At 42.3% G+C, this 21,113-nt stretch overlaps 1 protein-coding gene and 1 long non-coding RNA gene across 4 annotated transcripts in view; one reads left to right on the top strand and one right to left on the bottom strand.

Annotated features, from left to right (window-relative positions):
• Window positions 1-8,265, bottom strand: part of LOC134432379 (3'-5' RNA helicase YTHDC2-like) — a 29,535-nt gene extending 21,270 nt beyond the window's left edge. For both annotated transcript variants that reach the window (XM_063181020.1, XM_063181021.1), the window contains exons 1-6: window positions 8,085-8,265; window positions 7,728-7,818; window positions 6,067-6,263; window positions 4,115-4,311; window positions 3,308-3,474; window positions 472-574 (exon numbers count right to left, since the gene is read on the bottom strand). In XM_063181020.1, coding sequence (XP_063037090.1) covers window positions 472-574; window positions 3,308-3,474; window positions 4,115-4,311; window positions 6,067-6,263; window positions 7,728-7,818; window positions 8,085-8,265 — 936 coding nt within the window. The remainder of the gene's footprint in view (window positions 1-471; window positions 575-3,307; window positions 3,475-4,114; window positions 4,312-6,066; window positions 6,264-7,727; window positions 7,819-8,084) is intronic.
• Window positions 8,266-8,427: 162 nt separating this feature from the next.
• LOC134432112 (uncharacterized) lies at window positions 8,428-14,850 on the top strand. Of its 2 annotated transcripts, none has more exons than XR_010031224.1 (4): window positions 8,428-8,576; window positions 10,511-10,654; window positions 11,457-11,581; window positions 14,075-14,850. It is a non-coding gene; the product is annotated as an uncharacterized LOC134432112 (long non-coding RNA). The 2 variants fall into 2 exon arrangements; XR_010031223.1 differs by having other exon boundaries at window positions 14,032-14,850.
• The last annotated feature ends 6,263 nt before the right edge of the window (window positions 14,851-21,113 follow it).

Raw genomic sequence — 21,113 nt, 5'->3', positions numbered from 1 at the left:
AGTCCATCTAATCATACATGAACCTAAATAATTTGCTAGAAATTAGACTACATTTTATGTTGAAAACACTGGGCAAACAAAGGGACTGCAAACTTGGTACCGCAAAATCAAGTACATGATAGCAGAAATTCTGACACACTTGTATTGAACCTTCCTAAGGCTTTTCTGCTGACTGAGGAAATTCAGAAAAATTTTGACCTCTACCCTCCACAATCACATCACAATTCCAAAATTAACTGTTGACAAAAACCTAATATAAGATGTTTTTACAAGAAAAAAAACAACAAACCCCAGAAAAATATGTATGTTACAATAAAAAAAAAATCAGTAACTCTTTAAAGTTAATTCAGATTCTAACTTAACAGAAACACCTTAAACATCCATCAAATTAATACAGAAAACTAGGGCCTCGTCTTCCAATTAAGAAACAATACACCCTGCTCCACCTCACACGAAATACAAGATCCTTACCACAATGACATGTGTCACGGTTGACAGGGCGCTGTCTCCTGCCATCAACGTGCGAAGCAGTACGCCGTTAGTGCAAAAGGTTACCAGCGTCTTTGGAGAAACCCTAGTGAACAGTGAACAAAGATGCTTCTGCTTTTTTCATCATTTAAATGCTGCTAGCTTTCCACTATTTACTGAAAATTAAAGATTGAAAGGCTCCTCACCAGAAGCGGAATCACAGTTCTGTCACGCATACTTTTTGTTTATAAATTATGCCTGTTCCCTGAGAGTTCTTAAGGATTCTTAGTGCTAATGCTCAAAAGCTTCAGACAAGTGATTAATAAACATTTTTTCTAAATCAATAAGCAAGTGAAACAGAATCTGGAGAACCTCGCCATGTTGTTTGTATTACTTTACTGGAAAATCCAGTGTGGACTGCCTTGAAAAAACAGATTACAATTCTTCCAAATACCCTCAGATATAGTCTTTGTCTACATGTGGTAGGTTGACCTTGGCTGAATGCCAGGCACTCACTCAGGCTGCTCTATCCCTCTCCTTCTCAGCTGGACAGGGGAGAAGGAATTCAACAAAAGGTTCAAGGGTCAAGGTAAGGAGAGGGAGAGATCACTCACCAGTTACCACCATGGGCAAAACAGACTTGACTTGCACAACCTGGTTTAGTATATTACCAATTAAATCCAAGTAGGATAATGAGAAATAGAATCAAATGTTACAAAACCCCCTGCCACCTTGCCCTTCTTCCCAGGTTTAACTTCCATTTTTCTCTAATTCCTACCCCTCAGTACACAGGGGGACATGCAACGGAGGCCATGGTCAATTCACATCTTGTCTCTGCTGCTCCTTCCTCCTCACAGGGGGGATTTCTCACATTCTTCACAGATTGCTCCAGTGCAGGTCCCTCCCATGTGGTGCAATCCTTCAGAACAGACTGCTCCAGCATGGGACTGCCATGGGTTCATAAGCCCCATCAGCAAAACTGCTCCAGTGAAAACTCTGTAGGGTCACATGTCCTGCAAGGAGCCTGCTCCAGCACAGGCTTCCCACAGGGTCACAACCTCCTTTGGACAACCACCTGCTCTAGTATTAGGGTCCTCCACAGGCTGCAAGAGGACTGCTCCACTGTGGACTTCCACGGGCTGCAGGGGAACATCCTCCCACACTACAGTCTTCACCACAGGCTGGACAGAAATCTCTGCTCTGGCACCTGGAGTACCTCGTGCCACTCCTTTGGCACTGACCTTGGTGTCGGCAAAACTATTCCTCTCAAATATTCACAATCCTCTCTTTCTACTGCTGTGCAGATTTTCTTCTCCAATACGCTGCTCCAGAGTCATGCCCACTGTTGCCGATGGGCTCAGCCTCAGCTAGAGGTGGGCAACGCTTAGAGCCAACAGCCAGAGGCTTTATCAGACACATGGGAAGCTTCTTCTCACAAAAAACACCCCCCTCACTACCAAAACATTGCTATACAAACACAATACACTATACTTGACAGAATGTCAAAGATAAGCTGAACCTTTTCAAACGCTTTGATTTTTCAAGAATCTAAAGTTCTTTTAAAGTACCAACTACCTGTGGCAGTTCTAGCTGTGCAAGTAAAAAGAGCAATTACTTCCTCCAACAGTGACACTCTAAGTACTGAAAACTGTAGAGTACTAAACAAAGGAACACACATACATATGCCTCTATTTCAAGTAGGTAATTCATTTTTCAATTCAAAAATACTCCTACATGTTGAATTCAGGGAACACATACCAGATGGAAGTGCTTTACTTTTTTAATCTCTTCTCTCTTTTTCATCAGCTTTCTAGAAATCACCCCTGCTGTCTAACACTAAAACATAAAAAAACAGATTTCTGTGTTACTGCAAACACTTCCATCCAACACTTTTTGCCAAGATGGAAATAGTGTCATCTCTCCCTTTTGCTCTTTCTCAAGTGAACTCTTTGGTTCTTCTGCACTGCTTTCAGTAATTCTTCCAGCTTACCTATACTTTGTTTTCTTCATACAGCATAATTCTTCCACACAATAATCATCCCCCTTACTTGCAATTAACCTTTACTTGGTCTTCTAATCTTCTAATGCTCTTCTTCTAGCCTTGTGGCCTTCAGTATGCATAACAAAATTCTTCAACTTGGCTTTGCTGTTGAAGTGCATTCATTTCCATTAGAAATTTATTATCTTCATCCTTATAAGCAACATCATCGGCCATACCTTTTGCCATCTTTCCCTCAATTGTATCCCAGCTGATGCCCATTCCTAAAAATCCCACTATTTACACAATTCGAAGATTTTAGACACCCTACTATGTTTTAGGAGCAAATTCCTCAGGTCATCTAGAATTTCTGCTTTTTCTTTAAACATAAAAGATAAACAGACTAAATTTAACCCAAAGCAGATTGTTAAAGCTCAATATCATTGTTTGCTTTCCAATTTTGTTGTTTTCCCTCTTCTCTGCCCTATAAACTCTCCCCACATAGCTTTTGTCACAGCACGCTGTTCTTCCTAGCTATTTTCAAATCTTGCAGAACTTTTGGATTTATCAATGTTAAAAGTAGAGAGGATAAGGATATCTACACACATACTCCCTAGAAGAAATCAAGAGAAAGCACTTGCAGTTCAGTTCTATAGAAAAACTCACTGCATGAAACTGTGTAATACAGAAGAAAAAACATCCTTTTCAACTCTTAAACATTCATTACCCAAAATAACACATCCTACTTATCCTACACAGTGATATTTTACTGGGCTGCAAACCAAATACACTGTAGTTTAAATAACCAAGACACAAAACACTAATACCAGATCAACTGACTTGAAAAAATGTCATCAGTACCTGCTTTCTAGTCGGATCTGATAACCAACTATTTGTCCAATCTTTTCTCTTCTTTCTGCTGCCACTCTTTCAGCCACAGCAACTGCTGCCAAACGTCTTGGCTGAGTGCAAAATATACGGCAGGGAGTTCCATTTTTGTGACAGTCATCAAGAATAAACTGGGGGATCTGTAAAGAAGTGGTTTAAATGTATTTTTTAGTTTTTTAGACTCATAACTTTTTTATCACAATCAAACAATTTAACTACACCTCAGTACCATACACACTGCAAAACTATTCACAATAGGATTATCATTGCAAACATACCTGAAGTGGCAAAAAAGGCCGGAAAAGTAAATTTTGTCTATTAAGTTTCGTCTCTTTCAAACAAAACACAGCAACAAAAACAAGAAAACCCAACCAACCAAATGTTGAAGTTCTCTCCCCCGCTTCAGGGAAATCTATGTAAAAAACCCTTGTTGACAATCTTTCACTGTAACACAACAATACTCCAGATACCAGGAACAAGCTTTAGAAGGAAAAGGGCATACAAAATTGTAGCTACTTTCCCTTCAATATTCTATGATTATTTTAAAGAATAGCTGATATCCATCAGATAATTGTGCAGAATGTTTTATGCTTTAAATATGTGTCTACTGGTTTAGTACTGCAAAAGCAAAAAAGTTAACTGGAACACTAGACTTTGAACCACACAGGAAAACAAAATCCTTAGAACTAGAATAAAAAAATTCCTTATTACAAAAACATTACAGATTTGGCAACAGTTTGGTATAAATACTCTTATGTTTTTTATTTCACTAAAACGTACTTGAGTGGTTTTTCCTGATCCAGTCTCTCCTACGATCAAAACAACTTTATGGTCCTTTATTATTTTAACAATTTCTTCTTGCTTTTCAAAAACTGGTAGTGATTGCCTGAAAGAATCAAACTCTGATTCCCCTCTTCTCACAGGAACCTGGGGGATACCATCACTAAGTCGTCCACTTGTCTTAAATTCTCTGTTTTCTGTGGAAAAAAGGTCAATAAATTATAAAGGAAGGTCACTAAAACACTGGTTAAAATTGTACTTAAAAATGAACATTTCTGACTTTATTAGCATCCCTGTTGATAAAGTGAGAAACCAACGAGATATTTAAAAGTGGTTTTCACGGTAACATGTCCTGTTATGGTGCTTGAAATAAATGTAGTTCAAATGATTTTTTACTTGCATAGAAATTTTAAACTGAATTATCACAGTATTAAACTGAATTATCACAGTACATTGCTCAAGTTAAAAAAAGGCATGGAAAGCTTAAAGAGAAATAGAAACTAAATCAGAGAAAAAAAGCCTTGGCCTTTGTATCTGTTTACACATTCCCATCTCAAGGATTTCTGCCTACAGAAATCCACCGTAGAGTTAAACATTTAAGTTATTCCAAACTGACAAGTGTGTTCTCCAACAATAAGACAACTTTACTGTGATTAACATGCCTTCTTTCACATCCTTACTTGTCTTTTAAGACCTCCTTTCAGTCTGTCTTACATAACCTAATAGTCTAGTCCATAAGATTTGTCTTAACTAATTGAAACATGATGTACTGAGAGCCCAGGAGCCACACAGCAATGTGATGTATCAGAAAGCAATGCATAAGTAGGTAAAAAACCAGCAGTCTTCTGAGAAGGCTACTTCAACATCTGTACCTTAAATGCTACTCTACAATTCCTTAATAATTATTTTCCACAAGAATGAGAAGCTCACTGTCAATGCAATTATATAGGCATAATGCAATTATTTAATGCTATTAACAGATTCAAGTGTTAAATTCCAAACAGTGTTTTACCAAGACAGACACAGACTAACAGACTAAGAGAGCCGAAGACCATTCCGGAGACATAAAGAAAGATAAATTTTACACAATTCATTAATTCATGCCCTATATATCCCTAAGAAATTGCTTATTGGTACTTTTATTATAGTTTCTCTCTGTTCACTAAACAATCCTATCAAACAAATTGAAAGAACTGAGAAAGAAAACCAGCAAAGGAAGCACTTAAAGAACGAACACAATTAATCAGAAGTATCTCTTTAAACAAGGCATACTGCTATGTTCTCTGTTCACTACATCCAGCTTTGTACACAGAAACACAACATAACTTTTACAAACATAACTTTAAGGCAACAACCACGTTAAAAGCATTATTTAAAAAAAACTATCTTTTATCAGAAGTTTGTCTTCCAGAGGACTTTATATACTCAAGAAATTAAGAAGTTTACATAATAGCATGAGTTTACTACATAGCTCTTACAGACTGAATCTATTTTAGATGACAAAATATGAACTCCTTATTTTATCAAGGACATGAATTCCCACAGACACAACAGACAGTCTCATTTTTTCTTAAGGGTATTCTTACACAGAGTGATGCCTCCTTAATCTTACCTCATGGAACTTGCAGGAATCCACATTTCACAACTGTATTTTAAAATAAAAATCTGGCTAAAATTGTCTCAAAGAAATCAAAATTAACCTGATACAGGGGAGACACTGCAACGTGGGTGACATGACTGCATGAGCATCTTATGTCACTGGTTTTAAAAGATCCTACATTAACAATTACAAGACAAGAAAATGATAAGGTTTGCTTAGAAAGAAGAGTGTCAGGACAGAAGAAGAGACAGAAAATAGAGGGGCTTGTTTTGGGGCTGGGTTGTGGGTTGTTTTTTCAAGTAGTATTGATTGACAAGTCCATGTCCATATTGACAAGACACACTGAACATACCAGATTCAACAGCATATGCATTTCCTTGTTCTGTCTTTGGCAGAAGCTCTGTTCGTTCTTTATTCGTGACAGGAAAATTTCGAATTAAAGTACAAACAGCATATTTTGTACCAGGAGTTAAGGCACAAGTCATTACTGCACGTTTGAGTTCTGATCCATCCTTTTTTCTCACGGTTAGGTATCGATTTGCTCCTTTTCTGGGAGAAAGAAAAAAAGGCATTTCAGGAATAAACAAACTAGTTACCTCAATGTAATGATCTTTGACAATGATTCCTTCAAGTGATTTTCAGCTTATTTTCAAATACAATGCCATAACAAGAATGCTCCAAATAATGTCCTAGGTAGCATAATGCAACATTCACAATAATCATCATCAAAAGCAGCTTCTATTCACGTGAGGTAGTGCAGAACGGACACTGCAGACATTGGACGACTATGCCTCAGTTATCACTGCGTTTGTCTCCGAAAATACAGCAGCTCTACCAATCATATTATCAATCAATACTGAGAGTTATGACATCAAATTGACTTTTAGACTAACTTTAAAGATTTAGAAGTTAAAAATCAACAAATAAGCAGAATAGACAAAAAAGCTCCCTGCTAGTGGCATTCCAAGCCTTAACAAAATCCAAAAAACATATCAGATCTCAGGATGTTCATTATCAAAGATTTATTATGTAGAAATGGAGCCAAAACACTTAATCATAACAGTGATCTGCTTCTCAGACTGAACTCTTGACACTAAAATACAAAGAATTGTCATAAATGTATTTGAAACTGAACTAACTTGTGTCTGGGCTACAACTGACACATCAATGCTTTTAAAACAACTTCTTAGGGTAAGAACAGAAGGTTACACTAAGAGCCCAGTGACCTGTCCCTGGCAAGGGTGGAAGGCTGGTGTAGGTGTGCAGGTGCGGCAAGGGCAGCCTCTGTGAGGAGAGGCACAGCCACCTCCAGCAGCCCCTGGTAAAAACTACTCTGTCCTCTTTACATCCTTATTTCAAGTACTTACACACACTGTCGAGACCCCCCTGAGCCTTGTCTTCTGCAGGCTGAAAAGTCCTAGCACTCTGGCCCTTTCTGCACAGAGGAGATGCTCCATCCCCTTCACCAGTTGTTGGTCCTTCACTGAACTCTCACCAGTCTAGGTCTCTGTCCTCCTGGTGATCCCAGCCCTGGACAGACACAACACTTGGTGTAGCCTAATCAGTGCTGAGTAGAGGCGAACTATAACTTCCCTTTGCCTGCTAGCAACACGTGAACCCTCTACTATGCTGCCCAACAGAAGCACTCTTTTGAACATGCTATTTTAAGTTGCACCTGTCAACGCAGGAGATTCTATGCAAAACCTTTGAAAACACATTAGTGCAGGGAAAAAAAACACAGGAAGGATCTTTATGACAAGTCTTTCTTATGCACATGAAGTCCTCAAAACTGCATTACAACCAGTACGTCATGCGTTTTTTTTACTCAGACATCAAGCAAAGCACAGAGACAATTATTTTTATATTTACTTTTTAAAGTCTCTTCTCTAGTACCATTCCCCATGACACTGCAGGACAAGTTAAAAACACAAATCGTTTTAACACTGATAACGAAATTCCATTAATTTGCACCAGCAAAAGAAAACAATACATAAAAATAAGAGTCAAACTTACCCTTTACTCTTCGAAATCAGCCCGAGAGAATGACAGCGCCGGTGAACAAATGCTCTTTCGGTTCTAGTGAAAGAAGATGGAAACTCCATTTCTGGAAAGAGAATTAAAAAATAAAAACCCGAGCACAAAAACTCAACAGGCAAAATCCCTGACGTAAGACCTCGGCGCCGCGAGTTTATCAGTAGCCAAACCCACCAGGCCTCCCGTGCACAGCGGGAGCGGTGGCAGCGCTGTCCCCCGGCCCCCACGCGGGACTCGGCCGCCCCGGGGCAGCGCGGCCGCCCGAGACGCCCCTGCCGGGAGAGCCCGCGGGCCCCGCTGCGCGCCCGCCCCGCTCCGCGCGGCTCCCCCACGTACCCGTGTCCTCGCCATAGCGGAACCGCTCCAGAGCGAGGTTCACCGCGATCTCCACCTCCTCGTCCACACGGATATCCCTCAGACCTTTGCCGCCTCGGCCGCGGCCCGGCGCGGCGGGAGCGCCCGAGCCCGCTGTGCCCGCGCCGTGCTGCCGCGGCGGGACGTTCCTCGGCCGCGACATGGCTCCGGCACAGAGAGGGGGCTCCGGCACAGAGCGGGGGCTCCGCCGCACGCCGGACCGCGGGCGCTGCCCCCGACGCTGCAGCGGGGCCGGGCGGGCGAGGCGCCGTGACGTGTACCCAGCGCCGGGCGGCGGCGGAGGCGGAGCCGCCCTGCAGGCGGAAGGAAGCGCCTGGCGGGGTTTGTGCCGGCCCGGCCTCACGGAGCGTGTCCTGGGGTCGGTGTTGCGCAGTAGTGCCGCAGTGGCCGTGACTGAGGGAGCAGCGCTGATACCTGTCAGGTGTCATGCGATTTCATTAAATGACGTTCAGAGTAGGTGACAATACAACATCGCAGTCCTCGGCCGTGTTTGTTTTGAATGTTTTACGGAGTCATCAAGATTTTCCTTCTTTTTTTCTCTCTTTTCCGTCTTTATTTCTCTCCTTTCTTGTTATGTCTTGGCAAAGTATGGCTACCATATTATACCCCTTGGTCTGTGCCAAAGTCTGTGGTGACGACTGGCAGGTTGTTACTTGTAGAAGTTGAGAGCTTGTTAGCCAACACTTCTGCAGTTATATAGAAGTACTAGAAGGGCTAGTTTGCTGGATTTTAGGTGTAGCAAGGGAACAAAGAATTTACAGCGACCATCACACCCCCAACCAAATGGGTCATTATATGGTGAGACAGGGAAGTTTTCTCAACAGTTTGGCAATCCAAATGGGGTCCCAGGGCACCACCTTCACAGCCTCCCTTATTCAAACATCCAACTGCTGTGGAGTTCATGGGGAACTGCCTGAGTTTGCCTGAGATCTTTGAAGCAGAGAGGATACAAAAGATGAACACCAAAATTCCCCAAGTATATTCAACAAAAACTACAAGGCTCTCCAATTATTTTTAATAAATTTCTCTAATTACTTCAGACTTTTCCTTCCTGCAGCATTATGCACATAGTTAGTGAAATTAGGTTAGTGCATAGAGCCTGGGTCTGATCAGCAAAAGGTATGCTTAAAGGGGTTTTTATGGTCTCTCCCAAGTTGCACAGAGGACTAAGGTCACCTGTAAGGTGTGCAGGGGAGATTGAAATATCTCCTAAGGCATGTGGGAGCTGTGGTCCCCTGAAATTTGGAGTCCCTAGTAAGGCATGCAGGGCCAGGGGTCCCTCGGAAGCCCTGCAGGGGGGTTGAGGTTGAAGGTCAGCTGTTGAACTGGGGTCAGTCAGTCCTAAACAGGCAAAAGCTCTTCAGAACAGGTTTGTGATCTCTGCTGCTCTTCACCAACTGGAGTGGGGAGATGAACTCAGATGCCCAAATCCAGAGTGGCACAGATGGGTGTCGCAAGGCACCCAGTATGCTAATGTAGCCCATCCCAGAGAAGCCATCAGGAGCTCCAGGGAGAGTTCTGACAGTGCCCAGTGAGTTCTCAACAGCCTGTGACCATCCAGGGGAAGGGAGAGTCCATGTCACACTATACCCATATCCACAGCAGGTCGCCAAGGTGAACCACCCATATCCTCGCATTGCTCTGTGAACATTGATGGATGATTTGAGGGATTAACTAAACTTGATATAGCAAGAGAAGATAGGTAGGAGAGTTGTTTAAGCATTTTAAAAGATTGAGTAGGAAACTATTTAAAAACCTGTGCTATATCATGTGAAAGCAGCAGTGCTTCAGCGTATGGTGATTCCTTGAACACATTTCAAGAGTTTATTTTGCAACTAACAAATAGGCAGTTAACTACATCTCTGGAAAGTACTCACACTGAAGGAGTTGTTCACTCTAGATTGCTATGTGCACGCCATCTCTTCAAAGAGGGGGACCCACAAAGATCTGATGTAGAGGTACACTAATCTTCAAACCATGTTTGTGACTATTTGATTGTTGTGGTGTAAATTTGAAATACTATGCCAAAAGGAGGTTCTTCAGAAGTTATGCTGAAGTGCTGCTTTATTTTTTGTATTTGCACAACTAGTAATTGTAATAATGGTGATAATTCTGCATATATGTCAAAACAGTAGTTACAAACCCACATTTTTCTACATGTACATTTATTTTAAGTGTGAGGATGGTAAACATGCAAATAATATTTCAAGACTTCCTCCAGAATATGGAGAACTGTTGCAGTTGTCTGGTAAGATTTGCTATCATAAACAAAGGGCATTCTCAGTGGCCTGGTTTACTGGTGCAGTTACAGGAGCAGGAAATCTTTTTAGTATTCAAAATAATGTTATATCTATTAACTTGGAGAATTCTGTTTCATTTTCTTACAGGAGGATAATATGCAAAGAATACTGCCTGAGGAAGAAGCTGTCTCTGTTGCTTAGTGTTTTGTACTGCCCCTTTGATGAAAAACAAAAGGAAAAGAGGATATTTAAAAAAAAAAGTGAATGAGAAAGTGCTTCTAACTTTAGGAGGTATGTTAGGCCCCTTGAATCTGCAGAGACTTCAGCACTTACTGCACTGCAATTAAGATACAAAATTACTGGAATCAGCTCTTGTTGTACAGTTCATGAAAATAACTTTTCCTAAGAAAATTGTGATAAGAAAGAATGGTTTTAATACTAGATTGTGTTGCCCTAGCAGAAAGGGAACAGACTGCATCTTCATCCATGTCTCAGCTGTGTCAAAAGGAAATTTAAGTATTTAGACTGTATTTTGGGGAAGGGGTAATAAATGATAACAAAGAGAGACCATAATTAGGCTCCCACGTCTGATCACAAAAAGTAGGCTTGAGGTTTTCTCAGAGCTGTGGCATCTGACATCCACAGCATCCTAGGTTAGGGCTGAGACAGAGTAAAGATCCATTCTGAATTAGGTGAAGTGTCTTAAGAAAGGTGAAAAGTCTGTGAGGCCAAAGCTGAAGGAAAAACTCGCATGCCGAGATAGCAAGGAGACAGAGAAAGAAAAACAGAAAAGGCCACAAGGTCGATTAGCCCCCGACTTAGAAATTCCTTTGATAAAGAAGAACTGGTGCTAAATGTCACACGGAATGAATATGTATGAACTTATTGTGAAACTGTATGCATATGCATTTGGAAGGGGGATAAAAGAAGACCCGAAGTCTTCAGAGGCACGCATGCCTTGTTGGGGGACTTCGTCCGGCGCGCATCGTAAATAAACATACCGGGCTTTACAACTTTTATAAAATTGTGAGGTTTCTTCTTTTCTCCACAAAACATTATGGCAAGCCAAGACAGGGGTTCTCTGTCCCCGCAGGGGCAGGGGGGATAGACAGACCTCCAAGGCACACCCTAGGATTTCTTCCTGGTGGGGCTCCGCTCGTCTCAACTTGCCACCTGCGAGGACAGACAAGCACCTGCTGGCCTGCGGAGGAAGATACGGTATGTACTGAGGGGCCCCCCGGGGAGGGAAAGGAGAGCAAGGGAGTAAACCACCCAGAGACGTCTGGGTTCAGCTGATAGAGCAGCTGTATTAGAGATAGGGTTCATCGTTCTGATAGGGCAGACCGCAGGCGGTTCTGGGGGTGAGCCGGGTGAACCCGTGTATGTGTGTTGGGGGTTCATAGTTCTGATAGAGCAGAACTGTTGAGCCCATGTGTGCTTTGTTTGTGTGTGTGTGATGTCCGGACACTGTGTTGCTGTATGGTTAATGTGTGCATTGTGTGGTCGGTGCACTGTGTTTCTAATCGTGCAAGTGTATAAGTGTATGGTGTATAAAAGAGAATAAATCTACAGCGCGTGGGGGTCAGTACTACCCGTGTTTGAAGCAGCCGAGTGAGGCCTGAGGCGCCGGCTGCAGCAGGCTGCGGGGGCAGGGACAGAAGTGCCCCGCAGAGAAGCGAGTGGAAGAATGTCAGTGATGGTATTTATCGTGTTCAAATGTAGTGATTTGTGTAGATTTGGTACACTTTAACCGTGAGTATGAGCTCAGAGAGTTCCTTTGCCTTGGATGTTTGATTTTGATTGTGTCCAAGAAAATTGATGTGAGTAAATGCTGAATTATGGTATGCTGTGTTGTGTTGAGAAAAGCGAGCACTTTGAGAGATATGCCCTTTCCCAGTGGTTTTGTGTGGTGATTGTCTTCCGCTGCACTGTGGTAATTTGATTCTCAGATTGTATAGTAGTGTTTGTGGAGATTTTAAGATTTTGTTGCAACAAGAGTGGCATTTTACATAGGAGAACTATAGTACGGTGATTTATGCTTAATTACGATAGAGTTAAAGGAATTCCAAGAATTCCCCCCCTCACAGCAATTCAAGCCTTGGCTCTAGCGAATTTGAGATAAAGGGGGGTGCGGGTGCGTGTGTGTCGGTGTCTGTGGGCATATCAGAGCTTCAGCTGTGACTAGCACAGCCTTTTTGCAAAGCAGTAAAACAAGTGTAAGTAGACACAGGGCTTAATTAGATTGTGCAAGAAGAGAACTAGAAAAGACTGATATTTTGTTTGATCAGAATATAGTGTCTATATCACGTTTTTGATTAGCATGCTGTGTGAGGTGAAGGTGGCTGTCCCCTGGGCACAGGGACAGCTCTGGCTGCCCCGTCTCCCCAGGGAACACGGGAATGGCCTGTGAGCAAAAGCTGGATGTGCAGTTATTATTGCAGTGCAGTGTTTATGAGAAACACTGGTTTTGCTGTTCTAATAAGTGTCAGGGCACATGTAAATTAGAGGTTTCTGGTCAAGCGGATTCAGAACCTAAGGTCTTAGAACTTGTGTGTGGGAACCACATCTGATACCTGCCACCTGGAGCTGTGTGTATAGGAGGAAAGTTGAGAAACTACTGTGAAGGTCTGTAAAAAGGTTTGAGTGGAAGCGAGATAGGGCAAGGAGAAATAAATAATGAGAACTGACCAGAGCAAAGAGGTTCCTAAATTAGCCCCTTTTGGGAGGGGCTCACTGGGAGAAGGCTGCCAGTAGGAGCAGCTCAGAAAATAAAAAGATTTATAATACTTCATTGCTGTTAGTACTGTTTTAAAATAGGAGGATAAATGGGATAGAGTTTTGTATGCTGAAATGTCTTTGTGTTTTAAGAAATCACCCAGATTTCTTGAAAAGGGAAAACAAGGCAAAGAGGAAGCAAATCAAACGTGTTGTTCAGCATGCAGCATAAGATAGCGACGTATGAAATCAGGCAAGGATTATCATGCTGAAATGCAAAGCAATCACAGTTCACAAAATGAGTACATATGATTTGCTAAAGGCTCTTCCCAAGGTAAAGGAGGAAGGGTAAAGATGACCTCCCCAAAAGGGAAGAATTTTAGTTGACACAAGGGCCATATATTCAGTTTTAAATAAAACTTTAGTACCTGTGGAGAATGTTTATGTTGCAGTGTGGGGAACAACTGAACAACTGGCCAGTCTGAGAAGGCATACTTGTGCAAACCTTTAAAGTAATATGTGTACTATATGTACCTAAAAGCTTTTGTACAATTCGCTCAATTTGCTAAACATTCTCAAATAAGAAAAGTTACTCTGGAGGCAAATGATATAAAGATGTTAGGCTTAACATTAACAGACACTGAAATTAAGAAAGACATTAGTAAGGGGATATTAGAATACGTAAACAAGTGTTTTCAAGGGTACGGGCCTCTGCTGTACCAGGGAGAGTGAAAGATGCTCCCCCATGAGCATCAAGTTTAAGGAAAGAACACAACTAGTGAGAACTGAGTAGTACCCTCAAAAGGAAAATAAGGAAGGAATCAGCCCAATAACTGATAGTACTAGATTAAGGGCTGTCAATAAGATAACACAGAATTTATACCCTGTGGTAGCAAATCCATATATCTTACTGACTTGTTTAATACCTGAGCTAACCTGGTTCACTGTTTTAGGACTAAGAGATGCCTTCTTTTGCCTCCCTATCCACGAAGCCAGCCAGGAAATTTTTGCATTCAAACTCAAGCTCACATAGTCCATGTGCCTGAAGGCTTCAAGATTCCCCACTCCGATTGGAGAACAGCTTGCAAAGACCCAGAGTCCTGGGAAGCTCCACAAGAGGAAAGGAGGCTGTTGCAGTTGGTGGACGATCTTCTAGTAGCCACTCAAATGAGGGAAGCGAGAGAAGCCTGGACGGTAAGCCTTTTGAATTTCCTAGGACTCCAAGGACGCAGAGTCTCAAAGAAAAGGCACAGGTAGTGAAACAGAAGGTAATCTACCTGGGGTAAGAAGTGAGTGCGGAGCAGCAGACTTTAAAGCAAAGACCTAGAGACCACCGAAGCTACCTACTCCCGCCGCCCAGACTTAAGGGACGCTCCTCCGGACGATGCAGAGACCTGGTTCACTGACAGGAAAGCGACATTGCAAAGTTCACAGTGACTACCTGCAGAGAGGTAATCGAGTCTGGACCCTTACCAACAGGTACCTCTGTGCAGAAGGCTGAGATAATTGCCCTGCCCCGTGCCCTGGAAAGGGCAAAAGGGAGGAGAATAACCATCTACACAGACCCAAGGAATGCATTTGGAGTCATACATGCACATGGAGCCATCTGGAAAGAGAGGGGACTGCTGACCTCACAGAGAAAGAAGAGACAATCCAGCTGCTGGAAGCAGTTCAGCTACTTGAAAAGGCATATTAAGGCACACTAGAGAGTGAGCTTAAAATTGGAGGAAAGAAATGAGCTGGCGGATGGAGAGACAAAAAAAGCAGCAAAGGGTGAGGTACAGATTTTCCTTGAAGGTAAGCCATAATACAATAATACTAACCAAAAGAGACGTACAACTGCAAGGGGTGGGCTACCATTGAAAGAGAGCTAGTAATCCCTTCCCATTTTCGTGGTTACTAGTGAAGGAAGGGCACTAGAAAACATACTAGGGCCTAACTACTTAGAAGCCTTTTATAGAGTGTGGCTCCTTTTTCGAAATGACCAAGGCTGCGAGTGATACAGAGTGCATTACACAAATCTGATTGAAACAATTGTTGTATCGTTGTCAGGAATTTATATGCCACTATCACTCAGGTAAGCCGACAATGTGATCCTTGCCTCCAGACTAACCCCAAAATACGCCCCCGGCCAAAACTCGGCCAGACTGGGAGAGGCCATGGGCCTGTACAGCAGTGGCAAATTAACTTTTCAGAACTCCCAAGGAAAGGGGGGGGTATCAGTATTTACTGGTATTGATAGATACATTTTCAGGATGGCCAGAAACATTCCCCACCAGAACTGTCAGAGCTCAAGAGGTGACCAGATTATTTTTATAAGGAATAATACCACGCTTCAGAGTTCCAGCCACGATATCCTCAGATAAAGAATCACATTTCATTTCCAAAATAGTGCAACAGATTAGTAGCCATCTGGGCATAGATCAGGAACTTCACACCCCATACCACCCCCAATCAAGCGGCCAGGTGGAGAGAATGAATCATTTGATTAAGCAGCAAATCATAAGACTGGGGCAAGAAGTTAATCTACCCTAGCCCAAGCTCTTCCACTAGCACTATTGCAAATTCAAACTAAACCTTGAGCTAAAGGAATGCTGAGTCCTTTTGGAATGCCTTATAGGAGACCATATAGAATACAAAGGGAATGTCCAGAATGTCCACCTACATGGTGGCATTAAGCAAACAGCTGAGAGTAATTGAGAAACATGTGGCTGGAACTCGGAGCAGGGAGTTAGATAGCCTGGGGATGATGTATATGTTAAGTCTCTTACAGAGAAGACTTCGGAACCACAGTGGGACAGACCACTGCGAGTACTTCTCACCACCGTCACTGCAATCAAAATCAAGGAGCAGAATGCCTGGATCCATCACTCTCGGGTGAAGAAGGCCCAGAAACCCCTTAAGGAGTGACACCAGGAGACAATGAACTGAGATTAAAACTTACTCGGGCAAAATGAGTATATTGCGGTCGGGAGTAGCTCATATTTTAATTTGTAGAATTGTATTGTGTGTAATCATAACTGAAGTTTCAGAACTTGAGAGTACCTCTGTTCAAAGTAATGCTAAATGGCCTTGGTCCCTGGCATTTAATCAGTACTGCCAAAGTAAGGAAGTATGAAAAGGCCGGGGACCAAGACCACAAGTTGATAGTAGAAGCACTTAGTACAGTTCAAGATAATGTGTCTTTAGCTTTCAGTTGTATACAAGCACAGTTATGGATACAAGCAACAGCAGCTCTGATCATATGGGAAAGGGGTGAAGGTAATTTTCCAGCTGAAATTCAAGAAATTGTGTTGGATAATGCAATTGATTTTGAAAGGAACTTTCAATCCTGGCAGACTATGGTGAATTTCACCTATGATCCTGTTTCTAATGTGGCAACTGCCTTTGTGCTTACCATACATAATGCCACTGTTCATGTTATCCATCCCATCATTGCCCTAGGATTAAACCATGAAAAAACAATACTCTATCCTTCAGAACATAGAGTGTGGGCACGAAAGATGAATGGAAAGTGGCAGACAGTAAACTTGGAATCCTGCATTACTAGAGAACAGATGGGATTCATTTGTAAAAGCAATACTATTAATGCTCAGGATGTGTGTTTGGACACTGAACAGAGTATTTTTCACTTTGAAATTCACCCAGTCACTGACTAGAAAACTGTGCTCGTATATACTGGAAAAGGGTGTATGCTTGAGAACTGCTTGTGCTGCTGTACAAATTGATAGCAATGATGTTATTCTGTCTAGTAGAAACCATTCTAATCTCTGTATTTGTAATTTTGTTAAGATTATTGGGTGTGATTTTTGGTATTTGGTACCAGTAACATCCCACCAGCTGATTTAAGCCAATTACACAATGTATCACAGACTACCACCTACCCCTAGTGGGATGAACCTTACATTGGTAAAACAATTAATTAAGCACCAAGACCTATTGGAAGGCTTGAAAGGAATCCAAGGAAGCGGAAAGAAAACCTTAATTACTGTCCAATATGATACAAAGGAGATAACCAGAATTCTACAAAGAATAAAACAAAATATGGATCATTACTGGTGAGATGTGATCTTTGGGTGGCCACCAACTGCAAATGGAACCCTTAATAAGTTGTGCCACCCCATTGTAGTTTTACTAATATTAGTTGGGATAAGCTTAGGATTATCTATTATATTGTTAATTTGGAACTGTAGAATGCTACAACGAATAACTGTACTAACATCTTTGTCAAATGTACATGGTGAAGCACTAAAAGACACTTACTGTCATGAAGGTTTTCATTAAGTAAAAGAATTTACTTATTTCCTAGGAAAGGGGGAATGAGACAGAGTAAAGATCCATTCTGAATTAGGTGAAGTGTCTAAGAAAGGTGAAAAGTCTGTGAGGCCAAAGCTGAAGGAAAAACTCGCATGCTGAGACAGCAAGGAGACAGAGAAAGAAAAACAGAAAAGACCACAAGGTCGATTTGCCCCTGACTTAGAAATTCCTTTGATAAAGAAGAACTAGTGCTAAATGTCACGCGGAATGAATATGTATGAACTTATTGTGAAACTGTATGCATATGCATTTGGAAGGGGGATAAAAGAAGACCCGAAGTCTTCAGAGGCACGCATGCCTTGTTGGGGGACTTGCGTCCGGCGCGCGTCGTAAATAAACATACCGGGCTTTACAACTTTTATAAAGTTGTGAGGTTTCTTCTTTTCTCCGCAAAACAGGGCCATTGACTAAGTCTGATTGAGACAACTGAGAACTTCAATAGCTAGTGGAGAGACAATGCAGAAATTAGGACCTCACAAGAGATCGATTGCAACTGCATACAGTTGCAGCAGGAGCACAAGCTTGTATTAACTCCGTGGCAGCAGCAGGAGGAACCCAAAATTCTAACACCACAACAGACACATAGATATCACATCTTAACACCTTTAATTCAAAAATCTAATAGCAGTACCTAATGATGGAGAAAAACATCACCAGTGTGAACAAGTGATACACATTTCAAGTAAAGCAGAATATCAATTCTGACAAAGAATATTTAGTCATTGGCTAGATGGTTTCATGATAAATCCTATAGAGGGATGCAGGTAATATTTCTCCAAGTACAAAAAATATGGCCAGCAATAGCCACTACAGGAATTTAGCTCCAGGAATTTATGCCACCACAAAAGAGAATCACAAATGGCTGCCTGACCTGACATGAGTTTTCAGGCAGTAGACTGAGTTCACAGTTAGGAGGGTGACCATGGACTGATTTCCATTCTCAGGGAATGCAAAGAGACCCTGCAGACGTGCCACCTGTGGCTGGGTGGTAGTTGACCAGCTGTCAGGCAGGGCAGAAGCCTTTTTTTCCAACAAAAAAGACTTATTCAGGGGGAATAATAGATTCCTTCTTAAAGAAATAAGTGCTCATTTTATAGCAAATACGATACCAAAATTTTCCAGATAGAAACTTTCTACAAGAGTTCTGAGTATTAGAAAGCAGGCGTTTTTTATTGAAGCATGCTGATCACTCGGAGGACCCTTTCTCTATTTAATTGCCCTGAGTGTTGCATAAATAGAGGTTTTATCATACCCACTGATTTACATAATCGTTAGCTATCCCCACTTACTTGATATGTATGTTTTACTTTATTTTACATTCTCACACCCCTTCTCAGAAGTCCTTATATGGTTCTTTGGAGGTCTTCTTCCATGGTCTTCAGCATCTGGTGTCCTTTTTAGGTAGCTGCTCCTCGACCCCCACTTTTGAGTAAGCACAATATTCTTTATAACTCCTGCTTTGTCAGCCTTGCAGAGCTTAGCTGGCATCCTGCTTGTCTTGCAGGACTTCTGTTTGATTAAGTTACATCCTATTTTTATTTTTCCAAGGCTATACTGTTCTGTTCTACTGTCCTTATCAAATACAATCAATCAGCTTGCTAACAACACCAAAGTCACATACACATTCATGTATTCTCACACAATCCCCATATGAATCATTTATTTAAAGAGTTGGCCTCAGTGATCATTGTAGGTCGCTTCCAATTTAGAATATTTTCTGTGTGAACTTACATCCCAGTTAAGGCCTGTTAGATGGTGATGAATGCTTGACTTAGTATGTTAACAAGTAGAGAAGGATCAGTCTCTTGATCAGTAACTGACTTTTGAGGATGCTCTTTGGTTTCATATCAATAAAATTTTTTGTCCTATGACATTCTTGTTGGCTTCATACTGTTAAGTTTGTTATTTGTTATAATGCTGTATGTCAATGCAGTGGTAAAATGCATTGAAATGGTTTTGTTTCCCTCTCAGTATATTAGCAGGTATGCTCAATGAATACGTATGTGTTAAGATATCTAGTCAATGCAGATAGCTCCATGTGCAACTGCAGTGCCAGCTGCAGACTGGGCTCTGACTGGCAGGAACTCAAGGAAAGAGATTGTGAATAGTGCCTTTTTATTTTGCATTTTAGTAGTTTCCTTAAAAGGGGTGAAGAAAAGTGATCTTAAAAGTTTCCTTAAGAGAAAAGCTGTCCTGGGGGTTGGAAGAGGCCAGAAGCCAGTGAATATTTCTATTCAGACAGCCCTGAGAGTTCTTGGCATCAGTAGTGGGGGAGCCTCTTGCCTTGTGACCTAACATTGTACCAGAGAGAGGACCAGCTATTTTCCAAGACAGAAGCTCGCTTCCTCCATGCCTCTCGGAGCTGGTTTTGCAGCAGACTAACTCTGGAGTGAGGATATCTCTCTCCAGTTCTTAGAAAGTGCCGGGTTTGAGTTACAAGGTTAAAGATAGAGGGGCTAAAGTTATTTGCCATGCGTTGACGGGCTGGAACAGAGAGGAACAGAGACAATTCACAGAATGACTAGGTTGGAAGAGACCTTCAAGATCATCAAGTCCAACCCATGCTCAACTAAACCATGGCACCAAGTGCCATATCCAATTTTTTTTTAAACACGTCCAGGGATGGTGACTCCACCACCTCCCTGGGCAGACCATTTGAGTACTTTATCACTCTTTCTGTGAAAAACTTTTTCCTAATATCCAAACTTATATTTTTCCTATTATCCAAATTTATATTTCCCTTGGCACAGCTTGAGACTGTGTCCTTGGTTCTGTCAGTTCCTGCCTGGTGAAAGAGACCAACCCCCACCTGGCTACAGCCACCTTTCAGAAGTTGTAGAGAGTGATAAGGTCACCCCTGAGTCTCCTTTTCTCCAGGCTTGACAACCCCAGCTCCCTCAGCCATTCCTCACAGGGCTTGTGTTCCAAGCCCCTCACCAGCCTTGTTGCTCTCCTCTGGACACGCTCAAGTGACTCAACATCCTTCCCAAACTGAGGGCCCAGACCTGGACACAGCACTCAGGGTGTGGCCTCACCAGTGCTGAGTACAGGGGAAGGATGACCTCCCTGAATTTATTAAACTTCATCCTATTGAACTTTGCCCATCCATTCAACCATTCCAAGTCTCTCTGCAGAGCCCTCCTACCTTCCAACAGATCGACACATGATCCCAGCTCAGTGTCGTCCGCAAATTTACTCAACATCCTCATCCATGTCATTGATAAAGATATTGAACAGAACTGGCCACAGAACAGACCCCTGAGGGACATCACTGATGACTGGCTGTCAGCTGGATGCAGCACCATTCACCAAGGTCACAAGGTCAGAGCCAAGACCTTTGAGGATCCCTGGAATCTCTCTAGTCATGGCAGCCCCACTCTGTCCCACCTCACCCAATCCCACATCTTCCCATGCCCACAAGGCAACTGGCAGTAAGAGGATAAGCTCAAGTAAGGTGCTTGCCATGAATACCTCATGTGTCCATTAAATCTCTGCTCTGCTCACACCACTCCCCTGTAGACAGCAGAGCCCGCCCAGGATCTTTCCTGCATTCACACCTGTCCCTTCTGTTATCCCACTGCTCCCATTGATCCTCACAGGTGACCTGGAGCAATTCCTGCTGCCTGCTCAAGTGGCAGCTGCTGAGTACTAGGGACACCAAGCTTTTCATCACCCTAGTGGCACAGCTCCCCAACACCAGTGCTGCCAGCCTGTCTAC

Source organism: Melospiza melodia, chromosome Z, assembly GCF_035770615.1.
Source record: "Melospiza melodia melodia isolate bMelMel2 chromosome Z, bMelMel2.pri, whole genome shotgun sequence".
NCBI lineage: Eukaryota > Metazoa > Chordata > Aves > Passeriformes > Passerellidae > Melospiza > Melospiza melodia.
The sequence above is the reverse complement of the archived record's forward strand: the minus strand, read 5'-3'. Positions and strand labels throughout refer to the sequence as shown.